We start from the raw sequence: 17,737 nt of genomic DNA on the forward strand, positions 1-17,737 counted from the left end.
TTTGATGTATACATAATGTTAATACTAATATTATTAGTGTAATCCCAATGTTATGGTTAAACAATAAACTGATGACGTAAGCGAGATATTAATGTAATCCTGATGGTATGGTTATGGAATAGACTGATAATATATGAGATGTAAGTGTAATCCTGATGTTATGGTAATACAATAAGACTTATGATGTAAAATACTAGAGGGCACCACGGAAGAGATATGACGTTGAAAAGTTGAGCTCACAGATTTCTGAATATTATATCATTTTAATATTATAATTTGTAGTAATTTGAGTTAAATAAAAAAATTAACTATACTTAGTAAAATTGTTAAATAAAAGTAAGGCTGTCAAAGTTTAGTGGTGTAAATTATACTACGTGAAATTAGTATGTGTAACGGTACTTTAGGCTTAGCTACAATTCAACCTACTCAATTACTGGTAAATTGTAAAACAGGTTAATACATTGTTTTATTAAATAAATACAATTTAAAGACTAGTTTAGTGTTTCCTCGGGTTTATATATTAACTCTTAGATCCATTAGTTTAAATTCAGCTCAAAGTTATATGTATTAAGGTAGGTTATAATATAATTATAAATCAAACTAAATTAGTAAATACATTGTACTATTAATAATATCTTGCTGATATCATCATGATAAGATTACACTCGTATGTAGGTACACATCATGTTTTCTGTATAACCAAAACATTGAAATGTTGTTCATTATACCAAATATATGTATCTGAAATGAACAGGATTTTATTAAAGACTGGGTGTCAAAGATTTTGTGTAAACCAACAGTTTCATATTATACAACTCTTGAATAAAACTGTGCATAACAGATATGTTAATTCTCATTTCTGGTGGATATATAGCTCTCCATACATGGCTGAGATTCTAAACTAGATGAAAGGAGCATGTTTGTTATAGATTTTATAATGCATCTAATAAATAAGAAGTTTGTTAGTACATAAATACTGTCAACTTGAATCCAAACAATGCTTCTAATAGATATAAGTTTATTTTAGACGATTTCCTTTCTAGGAAATACATCCAGTAGTTCTCTTTGAAATTTTGTGAAATTATACAATGTCTTTATTTTTTTCCTAAATTAATACCTTTCATTTCATGTCTTTTTTTTCAACAGAAATAAAGTTTCTATTAATTTATTCACAGTAGTTTTATGTCTATTTCTACAAACAGAAAGTTCATATTCATTTTTCCACACAAGTATGTATTATCTAAATAAATCCACATGAATATTTCATTAGATGATTGAGTTAACTAAAAAAAAATCCTTTTCTCTCTTGAAATTTTTATGGATTTATTACTATTCCTTGTAGGAAAGACACATGTTCAGTGAAAGAGAAAAAATTTCGGAATGTTATGCCAATAAAAAAACCTTTTAATAACACAATGTATTTATTTGTTCAGATTGTTCTTAGTATTGCTTAATAGCAAAAATACACATTTTGCAATTGTTTGAGTAAAGGAAGTTCATGCCATTTTGTTATATGTTTTTATACAGTTATGCTTTTTTATCATCAGTTTTTAATAATTAAATATTTTTATTTTGAAAATTTTCTTTTCTATCTCATTTGTTTAATTATTATTTTTTTGCTGAGACGATAGATGATTTACACCTTAATTACTATTGCATCTTTTCATTGAAAGAACAAGGTCGTGGCATATTTCAGAGGACTATATATATATAACAACCATAATTCTATAATTCATAGTTGAAACTGTCAGGCACTTGGTGAAACTCCATAATTACAGAATTGAGGAAAAATAAGACAACTGTACATTTCACAAATACATCATTTATTCAAAACCGTGGTCATATAATAACATTTTTTATTTTTTTCCTTTGAAGCCTACATTCCACAAGTTCTGGCAAGTGAAAATGGCAGAAATTGCTGTTATAGGTCTTTTTCCACGTAGAACACTATGCATGTTTCAAGACAGTTTATTGTTCTTCCATACCATATTAAACCCTTTTGTGATTCATTCCAAATAATTTGGGAACCCTCCATGTTTCATAAAATATTTGCCCAAGATAATTTGGGCAAACCATTTCTCACCATATTTTTCATTATTTGCTTGTTATCATCAAAAAAACAAAATATAAAACCTGCCTTTTTGAGCTAATTTCCAAAAACAATGTGACACAGAAGGGTTAAAAACATGTTTTTATCATAATCAGCAAATCTGTCATGTTGGACCTCATATAGTTTGTAAGAAATGGAACCATTTGTAATCTAGTAACCCCATATCACCTTCAGTACCTCTCAGCAAGAATTCAGAGCAAGTTCAGTCAGAATTAGCTGCACCCTAGTTTCTCTTGTTTTCATTGAACTTTTTCACTAGGTAAATCAAGATGAGAAAATCATCTTCAGTTTACAAATTGACATCACAACTAGTAAAACTGAAGCATCTACGCTAAAGGTTTTCTTCTACCTTCTTAACAATACATACTTGGACGACTTTAATTCAGGGTACAAGAGTCCTATTAAGATGTTTCCTAGTTCTGTGTAAAGAGGAATTATTACTAATATTTATATATGAGACACTTGAGAAATTACACTTTATTCCTGTTGCAAGAGGATATCATGATATTATTTTTATAATTAGTACTAACCAAAGATCAAAATGGGAACCAATTTTTTTATAATCCCTCTCTCCATATATAAATATATATTAAAGTATGTGTTTTCTTTGTCATTATGTGTTGTATTGGGAATCAAATCCTAGTTTGTTGCTATATTTTGTATATTAGCTGTGTGGTATTTATCAGTTCTGTCTTTCATGTCTGTTGCTTAGAAGACACGTTTTGTATTTGTTAGTAATATTAGTTTGTAATAGTGATTAACTCCCCCCCCCCCAACCTTAGTCCATATATTGGCATTGAAAACTGTCTGTTGGGTCATATTCTGTCAATCAGGGACTTTTGTGTTTCATGAACAATAAGTAAACAGATTATGAAATGTGGAGATGTACAAGTAATATATGTGTACTGTGCAAGTAACTGTGTGTAGTTCACATATAATTGTGCAAATATTTCTTAATATATATATATATTATTCTTCAAGATGGTTTCACTTGAAGATGATTAAGTATAAGAAAACTGAATCACTTTTTTTTACCATATTTAATTTAACAAAATTTTCTTTATTGGGCTGCTTTTGTAGCATCACAGGCTACTCTTCAATAAAAAAACCCAGAAAACAACAAACACTTTTTGAAAATAATAAATTGAAGATTAAAATGTGTATGAAATATACATATTTTTTCAATTTTATGTCTTTTAAGTTTTTTCAAAAAAACAACAAGTTATAAAATAAATTATCCTAATACCAACCTTTAAAATCAAAACCTAATTAAAAAGAGCCTTTAAATTAACACCAGCATTAAAATATTTTTAATATGAATAATGAAATAAAAAGTCCAAACATTCTCACATACACTTTCTTTCTGATTTGTAAAATTAAATAATATTGTCTATATTAATATCTATGTTGAATTTGTGGTTTCTGAAGCAGAGCAGTTTTAACAGAGAGACTCTAAATTATTAACATTATAATTGTAACATCCATATTCACTTAATAGTAGAGATTTGTAATAACAACACATTCACAGTATTGTGTATATTAGATTACAGCACATTCACAGTATTAAATATAATGAGATTATAACATTCACAGAATTGAATAAAATGAGACTATAATATACTTGCAGAATTGTAGGAAAAATTGTAGATATAAAATGAGAAAACAAAAAATTCTAGATGATGATATTAAAACAAAAAATTGTAGATCTAGGTATGTTAGTAAGTCCAGCTATGTAACATTGATGGAGTAACACTACCTCGACACTATACACTTGACACTTTGGTTCAGTCTGTTCCAAACGCTGGAATGGCACTATGTTATGTTTCTAAACAGCTATACACTGTTACATCAGATTAGAAACAGCAGCTTGATATTAAGAGAAATATAAATTAAAACAGTTGTAAAATTATTGTTGTTGTTAATGATGTTATTGTTGAAGAGGCAAAACACATAAAAAACAAAGGGTGGACACCAAACAAAGTTCCACAGGTAGAAATTAATTTTAACTTGGGTTTGACAACTGTAGCACATATAATAACGGTTTTTATTAATATTGTCTTGAAAATTTCAAAGGTGGATTTCTCTGTGCAGCCACTAGGTTAAAACTGATGACCTTAGGGGCATGTGAAAAATATGAAACAATGGAAAGACATCGTTATTTAAGATCCTGCTTCTGTCATGATAGCTTCCTCTAAAATTTGAAGTTCAAATCCTAATTTGGTTGGAAGCTTATTTTTAAACAATTTTAGGATAATAAACCAAAAAGTAGTATCTCATCAAAATACTTTATATCTAAAAAGAATAGCCAATATTTAGAATAAATAGTAATCTATACATAGATGTGATATCAAAAAAGTTATATAAAAGGACAAACCTTATAAAGATGTAATGTAAAAGTGGGTAAGTTAAACAAACAAAAAGTAGAGAATACTCGCCTCAATTTGTTATTGCAACTGGAACAAATAGCAACTCAAATATAAAAATTGTTAATGATGAGTTTTATAATACACAAAATTGGAGATATTGGTATTGGAACGTAAAATTCTTGTTTAAGAGGAAGTATTTTTTTCAAGATAATAATCTGTACTAGCAGTCCAAAAATATCGAGATGCAGTCCACAAAGGTCTAATAAAAGAGCCAAAACTAAAGATAATACAATTACTCCATACTCACCAAATTCTAGATACCAGCATAAAATACCCACTCTTTTTCTCTCCTGCTTGGTTCAAAGGCCCATTTATGATTCAAATATCAAACACTTCTATTATCCCCAGGTATTTCTATAGCTACCCCAAAAGAGTCCATATCTCAAAGAAACTTGTTAGAACATCTGCTTGTGGTACCCAAGTATGTGTGCCATGTTTGGTCCAACTAGTGAGAGGAGGTATGAATACAGTTTAAAATGTATAGCCCCTGGGATTCTGAGGGCAACCAGGAATACAAAATACTACGTTAGATTCAGGTTCAACAATCCTGAAAACTTACACCTTAGTAGGTACTATGCCATATACATATAAGGACTTCTCAAGTCCACCTGCCAAGTTTGCTCCTTCTAGCTTCAGAACTGTGGGAGGAGTTAACTAGATATACATGAAGGCTACAAACAATTAATGTAGGATTGTCATTACAATACACTCACAAAATGAAGAGGTTAAATCACACTCAACCCAGAATAACAGATAAAAAACCATGAATGTTTCTTAGGCAATTTAATAATGAGATATTTTATTGAAAAGTGTATTTATTATGTGGAGAGTCGTATACTATAGATACCCCTAAACAATTGTAGTTAAAACACGACTTTGGAAAAGCTACAACAATGCAAACAAAGCTATATAAGATCGATAAGATAGTGGGACTATCGTGGTCTGAGGCGTAGTCAGTTTCAAATACAAGACAGATTCCAACGTGTCTCAAGAAGAAATTTTGTCAATTGTGCAACGTAAATAAGAAAATCCTAAACATTTTTGTAAGATTATACACTAGCATTATTGGTGTCGACATTTCCTATTGGATGATGATGTGATCCACACTTTCCTGCAATCGTGGAGTAGTTCCTTTAGAGGAAAGCTATATTGTCGGTATGGGGTTGCCCGCTTTATCCCTAAACGATCATATTTCGAACTCCCTCCAGCTCGCTGTATAGGCCTGTTCTACTCAGTTCATAATTCTCCAAGAACTAGGAGACGCCCATGTGAAGAAATGGGATGGTCTACCAATGATCAACATTTAGACTCTCATCAAGGAGCTTGAATGACAATAGCTATTGATAATATTTAATTTGTTGTCTATTATTTTCTGATCAACTTTTATATTTCCGTACACTTAAAATGTTCCATTTGAAGGTTCTTCTCGTCCACGTTCAGTTATGTAAAGACATACTGGGGGACAAAATGAATACATCTGCGTTTGAATTTAAGAATATGTAAAATAATACATTATGCAACTCTCAGATAGCTACTAGCCAAATATTTTCTGCTATATTCATTTTAAAAATTGACCACAAAGTGATACAAAAAAGTTTGAGTAGTAAATATATAAACTGTGAGTTTAATTACAATTTTAGTGGGATGCGGTACATCGTAGTTCCATTACAATATTCCCATAAAGCTGACGAAAACAATCTTAAAATGCTAACGATGACGTTACTTTTCTATTGTCGTTCTTTAAAAAGTTCGAAAAGTTATTTCCCATTGAGTTACAAGAGTTCGCCAAACTTGTTGCTCAAAATTCTTTGCAATGTTAATCATATACATTTTATAATGAACTAACTTGGGAAAGATACTTTTAGAGTCCATTTTAATGATTCAACCCAAACAGCGTTCTTTTATGTAACAACACACAACCAGCTTAATAGGGAAATCCCTTTGAGGTTATTAAGATAACCTTTGTGACGACACACAAGATAGCGTAACGTATTTGAAAATAATTAAATACGTTTCCTTTATATTCGTGTGGTCTCTTCCTTTACTTTAGAATTACCAGTCAATCGAATGATTATCTAGAAAAAAACGTGACATCAAACTATATTCAAAGATGTATTTAATTGGTGCCTTTTATAAAGCGATATTCTCAAACTTAATTGTATATTTCCACATTACTTACATTCACAAAAAGGTTATCAGTGAATTGAAGGTTGAGTATATGTGGACTAATAACCCTATTGGGGGGAGGGTGTACTGACTTGAAAAAGTTGTTCACCATTTCTCTGTATTGATGTTCTTGCGTGACTCAGTGGTTATCGTGCCGGACTGTGGTTCGTGTCCCTTTATCACACACACACGCACACATAAAGATCGCGATCCCGGACTGTGGTTCGTGTCCCTTTACCACACACACACACAAAGATTGCGATTTGGAGACTTGAGTCAAATCTAAATTATCCGTCTGACAAGAGAAACCAAAGAGTTGAAGATGGATGGTCTTGAATAGTCTAGCACTTCAAAATTAGGGACAGTTAGCGCAATTATCCCTCGACTAGCACCACGCAAAACCCAACAGACTAACTCTGTATTATTTTTGCTCCTAAAATGTGTCATTTTCCTCAACATATATAAAAGATATTTAAAGTCTAAGTATGTTAAACATGCTACTTGATCATCATTATAGTTCCTCTAAGACCATGTACCTATTAATTCTACGTCCTCTTCCGTGAATCTATCATAAGTATGTCTTGAAATTGTACTGAATTCAAATTATATAAACTTTATTTTATTGAGTCTCTTTCTTTACCAGATATGTCGTGACACACCAGTATACGAGTAAGGTCACTTCCTCTCTGTGTTGTGACATAGCAATATACAAGTAAGGTCATCTTCTTTCTATGTCATGACACAGAAGTATCAAAGTAAGGTAGCCTTCTCTCTCTATGTCGTGACACAGCAACATAAAGGTGAAGTAGCCTTCTCTCTCTATGTCATGACACAGCAACATAAAGGTGAAGTAGCCTTCTCTCTCTATGTCGTGACACAGCAACATAAAGGTGAAGTAGCATTCTCTCTCTGTGTCGTGACACAGCAACATAAAGGTGAAGTAGCCTTCTCTCTCTATGTCGTGACACAGCAACATAAAGGTGAAGTAGCCCTCTCTCTCTCTATGTCGTGACACAGCAACATACGAGTAGAGTAGCCCCCTCTCTCTCTATGTCGTGACACGGAAATATCAAAGTGAGGTTATTTTGTCTCTACGTCGTTATACTCCAACAGACAAATAAAATCACCTTCTTTTGTGTGCTTGACTATCATATCCTCTAGCGTTACTATATTGAAGGCTTTGTATAAATGTCACGTGTTCTTCACTCTAGCTCCTTCATTATTTCAGTATCCTTTTCAATACTTCGGTGTTTCTTTCATCAATATCTCTATAGTATATAATGAATATTTATTATTTTACATCAACATCTCTCTTTTTCATACACTGTTTTATTTTTTTGTGTCTTATGTAAAAACATTTGTTCCTCGTGATCAAGTTCCCTCAATGAATAAGCCCCCCCCATTGGCACAGCGGTATGTCTGCGGACATACAACGCTAGAATCCGGGTTTCGATACCCATGATGGGCAGAGCACAGATAGCCTGTTGTGTAGCTTTGTGCTTAATTACAAACAAACAAATCAATGAATCAAAAATTTGTATATAAGGAGATTACAGAACAAATTTCACAAAACGAGACTACAACACAAACTTTTATATAACGAGATTACAACAAAAACTTGTTTATAATGAGATTGCAACACAAACTTGAAAACAACGAGACTAAAACACAAACTTTTATATCGCAAGATTACAACACAAACTTGTTCATAACGAGATAACAACACAAACTTGTATATAGCGAGGTACAACACAAACTTGCATATAACGAGATTACAACATAAGCTTGTATATAAGGAGATTATAAACAACCTAATCTTTTACAAATACAGATTACAACACAAACTTGCATATAATAAGATTACAATACAAACTTGTATATAGCGAGATACAACACAATCTTGTTTATAACGAAAGTACAACACAAACTTGTTTATAACGAGAGTACAACACAAACTTGTATATAACGAGATTACAACACAAACTTGCATATAGCGAGATACAACACAATCTTGTTTATAACGAAAGTACAACACAAACTTGTTTATAACGAGAGTACAACACAAACTTGTATATAGCGAGATACAACACAATCTTGTTTATAACGAAAGTACAACACAAACTTGTATATAATAAGATTACAATACAAACGTGTATATAGCGAGATACAACACAATCTTGTTTATAACGAAAGTACAACACAAACTTGCATATAGCCAGATTACAACACAATCTTGTATAGAACGAGATTACAACACAAACTTGTATATGAAATGGCAACACAAAATTTTAATTAAAAATATTACATTACACTCACGTTAAACCCAGATTGTTATTATTTTACATATATATATATATCCTATCTGTTCTTATACAATTACTTTTATTCCCAGCGATTAAATGCCTTCAATTAATCACTAAGCAGTCTCTCAACACGAAATGAGGAAGCCGACTGAATACAATGCTTTTAGCTTTCACTGTTCTGATTCAGTAACATAAATTAAGCGTGTTTTGAAAGTGCGGTATGTACTGAAGTTGAGCACTTTATACTGAAACGGCTCACCACGTCGTTACAGTCCAGTCGTTCTCTGTTTGACCACCTTGCATCTTGAAAATAGCCCAGCAGCGTAATTTACATTATAAAGGCTTCGTTGTAAGGCTATTAAATTCAGAGCACACCTCTCTATCCCACAGCTTTCCATAATCTATCTAATGTACAATGGCGACGGTTTCCCAGCGGCTGTTTCAATAGTCCGTTCTCACAGAAATTCATAGACGTTGCTTCCGGTGATTTATCGTTGTGTCTTCATAACGAACAGCATGGATACTCATTTCATTCTCCAGCTACTTGAGGTGCGTGACAGTTGAACCGACGTGTCGTGGAAGCAACTTTTGTACACCAAATTTGTGTCGTTTTTCCAGACGGAGATCCATCTTGATTATGTAGACTAGTGTTGCTTGGGGCACGTGGACGGATTTGGCCACTGACCATTGTATCATTGGTTCTGACCTCTTACACTTTGCTTATCATTTGTTACAGACCTATTTTGAAAATTCATGGTGCTCCAAGCTGATCCTTTGTTCTATAAACGATTCCCTAACATCGTTTTGGAAATTTGTAGATGTAGAAACAGTTAACCATCCATGAACATTTTAACCTTCATACCCAGCACAACTGCAGTGGCTTAAAGCTAGAATCCTCCTCCCCGAAAAAACTTGAATAAGAAATATCAAAACGTTAGGGATGATGCTGTTAATTTTTAAACATCTATTCAGTTTTATCGTGATGCAGGTGGTTTCGATTGCTGTTTATTATGTTCAGATAAACTTGATATTATACAACCATGAAACTACCTAGCGCTCATCTTGCAATCTGCGGGTCAGTGAATCGAAACCGTCACCGAACATGCTCGTCCTCTCTGGCATGGGGACGTTATAATGTGATGGTAAATCCCACTATTCGTTGATAAAGAGTAGCCCAAAAGTTAATGGTGGGTGGTGTTGACTTTCTTCTGTTTTTGTTTTTTTTTTAATTAGAAACGACTATTGCAGATATCCCTCGAGTAGCTTTGAGCGAAACTCAACAAGCAAACAATAAGCAACCACGAAAATACGTTGGTCGAGCATGTGATGAAGGACATTAAGTTCGCACGCTCAACACGTAGCAATTTTGTTTAACATGTCACAAATCATTATGTGTCAGTAAGGTTAATTATGCTTTATTGAATAACAATGGACCACCTTATTGCTTACGCATGACGTATGAGTGTGACCTTGTGACCTAAACTTACTTTCGCTAAGACGAAACTCATTCCACAAGTTGACAATGAGTTGATAATTATCTTTTCATTTATTGAACGTACAAACAAACGATCATATTATATTTTCATCGATCGTTTTTATAAAAGAATATTTAAATCAACTCATTAATTTGTCGATTAAACTAAAATGAACGTGTCTAACGACCTTCATTAGGCTTTTCAGCACCACTGTATCAGAGGGTGCGTCATCATGTCGTATGATTTGGAAACCAATAGCTGAGAATATTAGAGGAACAGGAAATTTTTTGTGATCGTATACGTGAGGTCTATTTATTCAAGTGAAAAGTAATCAGTCATCACACAGAGAGCCCAAGTGATTGGAACAGGATCTGGATCCTAGCTAATGGGTGTGTAATATTTCGTTTAATATATAGAAGTACTTAGTCATCTTCAATGTTACTTTAAACGTTATTTGGCAGAATAAAACTTTCATTTAGATTGTATTAAGCTTCATAGACTAGACCATTCGTTTAGTTCGTAAAATTGTTAGTAGAATAAGGCTTTTCATATAGTTTGTATTAAGTTTGATAGAAAATCAATACGATAAACATTCATGTAGTTTATACTGATGTTGGTAGATTAAAACTTTCATTTATATCTTATTAATTATTGTATAATTCATTTGGTTTGTACTGATTTGCTAGAATAAAATTTTCATTTCGATTATATTAAGTTTGGTACATTAAAATTAATTTCGTTTGCGCTGATGCTGGTAAAATAATTTTTTATTGACATTATACTGATTTATTAGAATAAAAGATTCATTTGGGTTATATTAATTATCTGCAGTAAAACATTGCCTAGTTTTAATGAAGTTCGCAGAATAACACGTTTATTTAGGATACAACAATCATAGTACACTAAAGCATTCATTTAGTATGTATTGAGGGTGAAATAAAGTTTCATTTGTAACATAGAAAACATTGTTTAATGTATACTGATACACTAGATTTATCACGATATAAGTAGCTTTGATACAGAGGGCGTTATATTAAAACAACCACCGCTAATATAAAGGGAATGACGTGTATCAGAACTATTTTTTCACATTGTTTGGAGTTACGTAGGAAGTGTGATGCCCTAAAAAATGTATTGCTTTTGGTATATAACAGTCCTTTGCGATGCAATATATTCATACACTCAGATCATAATTTTTCTGGTCCCTAATAGGCCCATGGGGCACTATTTGATTATGATATGAACTTTTCTCGACATCCCGTGTTCTATTTTGGAAATTTGTTCCACCCATTGTCCAGCAATGAATGACAAGAGACTTGTTGCAGTTATCAAGGTACATATACTTTTAATCAAGTGTCAAAATATACTGAAATTTCTCCCTGGCTGTGTAATATTCCTACACTTTACTACAATTGGTCATCCTCTCTTGGATATGTCGTGGAACAACTTGTGTCGCTTTTTTTAGATGGAGATAATTCTTTATTGTGTTGCGTGCTGTTACCTGAGACACGTATTTCCATTGACATTTATATTCGTTGCTTACCATAGTTGGGATGCGATTTGTTGCAAGTCTCTTTCTGGATGGTCCTGGTCTCAGAAGGTGATTCATACTCCTTTGTTAAGGATAAGTGATACTCCCGTTTTGGAAATTCCAAATCCAGATCTGAAGACCTCTTGATATTTATTTGTGTCACCCGAACATTGGTTTGCTAGCAAAGTTCATCTTGACCATCGTATGGTTTAATGCGGAAACGAGGCCAACAGGGTTCAAGCAGCTGGAGAAGGAAACGAATATTCATTCTATTTCGTATAAGACATACGGTGAACACTCCTTCAACACGGGAGATACGTTCTTCGAGCAAGCCATGTTAGAGGCACCCAACAGATTATAGGATTAATAGGGATACGGGAACACAGCCCCGTTAAGTCTCCGACAAATGCTTATATATGGATTTTTTTACATATAAATAAAAAGCCTTACCTACACAGTATTGTATATGAACTAAAGATATAAAATAATAAACATAATAACATCCACATGTGATATTCTGCACCTGTAAATGAAAATATGTTAAATGAAATAATACAACACCGCATTATATCGTAACCCTCACCTAAGAATGATGAAGACGAAGAACATTCGTTGATGAGAGGAAGACTTGCGATGATGATGATAATAATAGATTTGGAGGCTGAGAGGTTAGTTTAAGAAAGACCGATGGGTCATCTGGATCTTCATAAAATTCGGCCTCAAACTCCAATGAAACAGATGTAGAAGTCGATGGGATGGAGTCAAAAAGCGTTACATCGGCTGACTTGGATACATTTTCGGCTGTTTGGCTTTCCTCCGCAAATCTTTCAAGATTTCTCTCTAGGGTGCTAGAGCGTCATTAAACCCTCTTTTAAGTTTAATGCCTCTCTCCATTATGGGATCCATGTCTACAGCCATTTCTGCGAGCTCATCTGCCTTCCATAGGAAATCGGACACATCCTTGGCTATGAGGATGGGTTTAGCAGGTTCTGTTTCTTCGGCATCTTTATCACTGTCACTGGAGACGATCAGCTCTTCAAGTTCTTCAATCATTAGTTCTTGGTGATGGAATTCCAGCAGCTCAATCACCTCCTCATCCCTCATATTAAACCCCTCACCTCCGATATCTGTAGCGAGTCTCACGATATCGGCAACTTCCTTTTCAGCCTTTGGAAACCCCCTGAAATCGTTCACGACTTCATGCCAAAGATGATGCTAGCATGTATTTATGGAAGACTCTTTCACCTCGTCCCATGACATTTTGGTGATATCGATACAGTCATTTATGTTATAAGCTTTCCAAAACTTGGTTCAGTTTTCAAAAACAACAGAGTCTATATCTTGGGTTGCACATTGGTAGACATTCCTTGTATAGTAAGACTTGAATGTCTTTATTACTCCTTGGTCCATCTGTTGCAGGATGTATATGGTATTGGGAGGTAAAAATATTATCTCCGCATCAGGATGGCTGAATTGCAGTGTGTCAGGGTCAAGGACAGGAGCATTATCCAAAATTAGAATAACCTTAGAGTCGAGGTTCTTCTTCGCCAGATATTCTTTAACCTCATGCACAAATGATTTTGCAACCAGTCCTTGAATAGTATTTTAGTTACCCAAGCCTTTTCATTTGAACACCAAATAACAGGCAAGTGTCGCTTATTCTTGCCTTTTAATGTGCGTGGGTTTGTGGTGTGATACAGTAACATGGGCTTGCATTTAAAGTATCCTTAAAGGCCTTAAACCCGGATGCTACCTTCTTCTCCTTGGTGATGTATGTCCTGTTGCCTATCTTCTTATAAAAGAGCCCTGTCTCATCTGCATTAAACACATGTTGAGGGGCATATCATTTTTCCTTAATGAATTCAAGGAACCACGTCTTGAACCATGCAGCTGCATCACTATCGGATGAAGCAGCTTCACCTTGCAGTTTCACGTTATGCAGATTGAAGTGTTGCTTAAATTTGGCAAACCAGACTTTACTTGCCCGCAGCACTTCACCCTCATTAGAGACTACATATTCATACAAACCATGCGCTTTCTCACGTATAGCTACACTATCAACAACAGATCCATATTTGTTCACTGATCCACACATTCAATAATTTTTCCTAGGCACTTGAGAAACCTTAGCACTTATAGGGACAGAAACATTAACACTTGCACGGATTTTCTCTTCACTCCTCCTAATTATGTGTATGGAACACTCATTCACGCCATATTCTCGGCCTATGGATGCTACAGTCATCCCACTTTGTAACTTATCAAGGATCTGAATTTTCTTAGCTAATGTCAAAACTTTATGGCTTTTCTTTGCCTCACTAACACTTGGAGATTTTTTATGTTTGGATTCCATACTGCTATTTAAGAGTAATTATGAAAAGCAGCAAAAAATGGCAAAAATAAATTGACTACACTGCACTGAACTTAGTCCGGTCACCTAGACGCGTGGTGGGGATGGAGATCGTTTATTTTTATCCTTACGGGTATCCTTTACTGCGCATGTCACAAGGTTTTTGTGTCTTACATTCAAATTTTTATTAAAATACCCTTTGTTTATGTTATACCAATTAGTGCAACATAAAATCTTAGCTAATAATCCATATATTAATATTATATAAGTTTTACGTTCTTATTGCTATAAGGCAATTTCTATGTTGAATATTTTATCTTCCTATTCATTCGTTACAACGCTAAAATCCGGGGCTCTATCCCCGCGGTATACACAGCAGATATCCCAATTTGGCTTTGCTCTAAAACAAATGTAATCATAAGTTATTAGATATGTTCTTAGTGACACATTTCATTCTCGTATAGATGTTCCTGAATTTGGAAGGATGAAACAGGAGTGCAATATATTCTGGAGTTAGTTCTAGTGGAATCCGTAGCTTAATGTTTAGAAGGAAATGATGATATTGTTATATAAAACGTTTGTTATATGTAAATATAAGGTTGTAAAGAATGTGAATAAAACAAATTAGATTTAATCTGATGTATTAATTTTGTCCTTTATTTAAGAATGTGTATCTTCTACGAAAACAATATCATTTATATTCTAATACTTTTATAGAAGAAGTTTCGATTTCTTAAAGAAATTATGAATAGACTTTTGTAGCCATTCCCTTGTGAGTAAAGAAAATCCAAGTTTTAGCGAATTTATCGTTATCTTTTCTGTGATTACCAGGATTAGATGCATAATATGTCACTCAAGATAAATATATAACGATTCTGTGTTTGTAAACTGAACTGTGACGTTTCTGCAGGTAAACCTTGTTCACTTTGTGACTAACTCAGCACCGGCGAATTCAATGGATTTTGTGTATAAAAGCAGCATTTCCGCGATCGAGATGCTCCAGACAAGGTTAGTTAATTGTTTATTGGTTAAATAGTAACCTAAAAGATGTTCTGTAAAATTGTCGTTTTTATTCTTACATTGCTGTTGATGATAATTTTCTTCTGATAATTTCAATATTTCTAAATGTGTTTTTCAACCAGATTTTATATTGTAAGAACGTTTCGAATACGGTTTTCCATAGCTTCTGAACTAAAGAACGCTAAATAAAATATACTGATCCTGAATATGTATTAAAAATAGGCAATAAGGTATAACTAATGAACTCAATTTAATATGAAGTTGTTCTTATAGTATGGTCTGGAAGATAAGGTTGGAAACGCTTTTATTATTATTATTGATTGTAATATTATTGGAACAGCATATACAACTTAAAACGTTTAGTTCGCATGAAATCATCAGTTGGATTCTTATCATCCTTTATCGATATTCGTAATCTTTAGAAATACTTTTATATCATCAATCAGTGGTAAAAGTTAAATATTTTGAGTGTTTTCAAGAAAAGTTATCTGTTTTTTTAATATTTATATAGGAAACTTACTCAAGTTTACCACACTTTGGAAGTATTAGAAACAACTTTACTCATTTAGTCCTAATATTCAGTACTTATTTAAAATAAAATACTTATTCTAGATTGAATAAATGTCCTATACAAAATGACGGTTTTTACTACTGTTTCTAGGTTCCAACAACAACAAAACGTATTTTTTACCATTTCCAACCTGGGCGATCCTAGATACGCTTTCCTCATCTATGCTCCTCTAGTTTTCTCCCTGAACTGGAAGATTGGTAAACAGTTGATGTGGGTTATCGTCACTGCTGAGTGGTCCAATCAACTCTTAAAGTGGTAGAGATAACATCTATCTTTTTTCAACTTAAACCAGTTTATAGCATTAAATACCTAAGTATGAATATAGATCTTGTTAAATCATATACTGAAACAAATATTTATTATGTTCAAAAATACCTTTTACATTGGACGAATAAAAAAGAATATTATTTTGATAACAGTCATATTATTAGATAAATATATATAACACTGATATCTTAATAACGGTCATATTGTTAGATATAAATATCAAATTGTGATTTTAATAACAGTCATTGTTAGGTATAAATATAAATACTATTATCTTGATAGTAGTCATATTGTTAGATAAATATATATAACACTGATATCTTAATAACAGTCATATTATTAGGTATAAATATAAAACACTATGATCTTAATAACAGTCATATTGTTAAGTATAAATATAAAACATTTATCTTAATGACAGTCATATTGTTAAGTATAAATATAAACCCTACTATCTTGCTAACAGTCATATTATTAGATATAAATATAAAACACCATATACAGTATAAAATCGTGTTATCTGGTGACTTATGCTTTACCAAACCTAATACTATATAAGATTGTATTAATTGCTATTTCGTCTTATGCCAAACCTATTAATATATACGATTGTATTATCTGGCATTTTGTCCTGTACTAAACTTATTACTATGTAGGATTGCATTAGTTGGAATTTCAGGGGCATTCTAGGATGTTTTATTGTATCCTTAAACCAGGATATTACATGGGGAACGCCCTTACTGGTGGGTCCGCGAGACTGAAGTTTACAACAAGACAGGCTCCAATACCCCAGTTCTACAGCAATACTTCATGACTTGTGAAACAGGACCAGGTTTGTATCTCAATAAAAACTATTTTTAACAATAGGTAATTTAATAATGTTTTTATTGGTTTTTATATTCAAAAGCAATGACAGTAGCGTTATCAATTTGTAAGGAAAGATTAGTCTAATAATCTATGAAATCGACTTGTTTTATTCTGCATCCTACAGTATGATAAGACAAACTACTTTTATAAGTTAATGCCATCATCCGTCACTTAATGTGTTGTGTAAACTAAGCATCTGTAATACAAATGACCGACCTCTCAGCCTGTGCTCTTAAACGAACATTTAGTATACATGGCTTTACATCTTTGTAGATTCTGACATTTTACTTTAATATTAAATGAGATTACTGTGAACAACCTAACACCAATGTTGTATGTTTAAAATCAGAGCTTTCGCTTTCAAGGCCTTTCTCAACCACTGGTTCGTCAACATCCAGGGGATTTCACGAAAACAAACAAAACTGACAGAATATTCATGCGTAAATCGTAATGGTTTTTCATTGTACTCGCATTTTAATAACCCATGACAATTTAGAAAGCGATCCCTGGTATCGAAAAGTTTGAGAAATACTGTAACAAAACTCTCCTCTGAAAGAGCTGTTTATAGAGTATCCCAAGGTCATACCATGTGTGCTGAAAGAACTGTTTATAGAGTATCCCAAGGTCATACCATGTGTGCTGAAAGAACTG

At 33.0% G+C, this 17,737-nt stretch overlaps 1 protein-coding gene across 2 annotated transcripts in view; it reads left to right on the forward strand.

Moving 5' to 3' along the window:
- The first annotated feature begins 10,771 nt into the window (after positions 1 to 10,771).
- Positions 10,772 to 17,737, forward strand: part of LOC106466080 (glucose-6-phosphatase 2-like) — a 13,065-nt gene continuing 6,099 nt past the window's right edge. Inside the window, exons 1-4 of one of the 2 annotated variants that reach the window (XM_022394035.1) lie at positions 10,772 to 10,869; positions 15,272 to 15,369; positions 16,043 to 16,207; positions 16,936 to 17,051. In XM_022394035.1, the coding sequence (XP_022249743.1) occupies positions 15,317 to 15,369; positions 16,043 to 16,207; positions 16,936 to 17,051 (334 nt within the window). In that variant the 5' untranslated portion in view covers positions 10,772 to 10,869; positions 15,272 to 15,316. The remainder of the gene's footprint in view (positions 10,870 to 15,271; positions 15,370 to 16,042; positions 16,208 to 16,935; positions 17,052 to 17,737) is intronic. The other variant, XM_013926324.2, reaches the window with a different exon arrangement.

Source organism: Limulus polyphemus, unplaced genomic scaffold (assembly GCF_000517525.1).
Source record: "Limulus polyphemus unplaced genomic scaffold, Limulus_polyphemus-2.1.2 Scaffold2144, whole genome shotgun sequence".
In the NCBI taxonomy this organism is placed as follows: domain Eukaryota; kingdom Metazoa; phylum Arthropoda; class Merostomata; order Xiphosura; family Limulidae; genus Limulus; species Limulus polyphemus.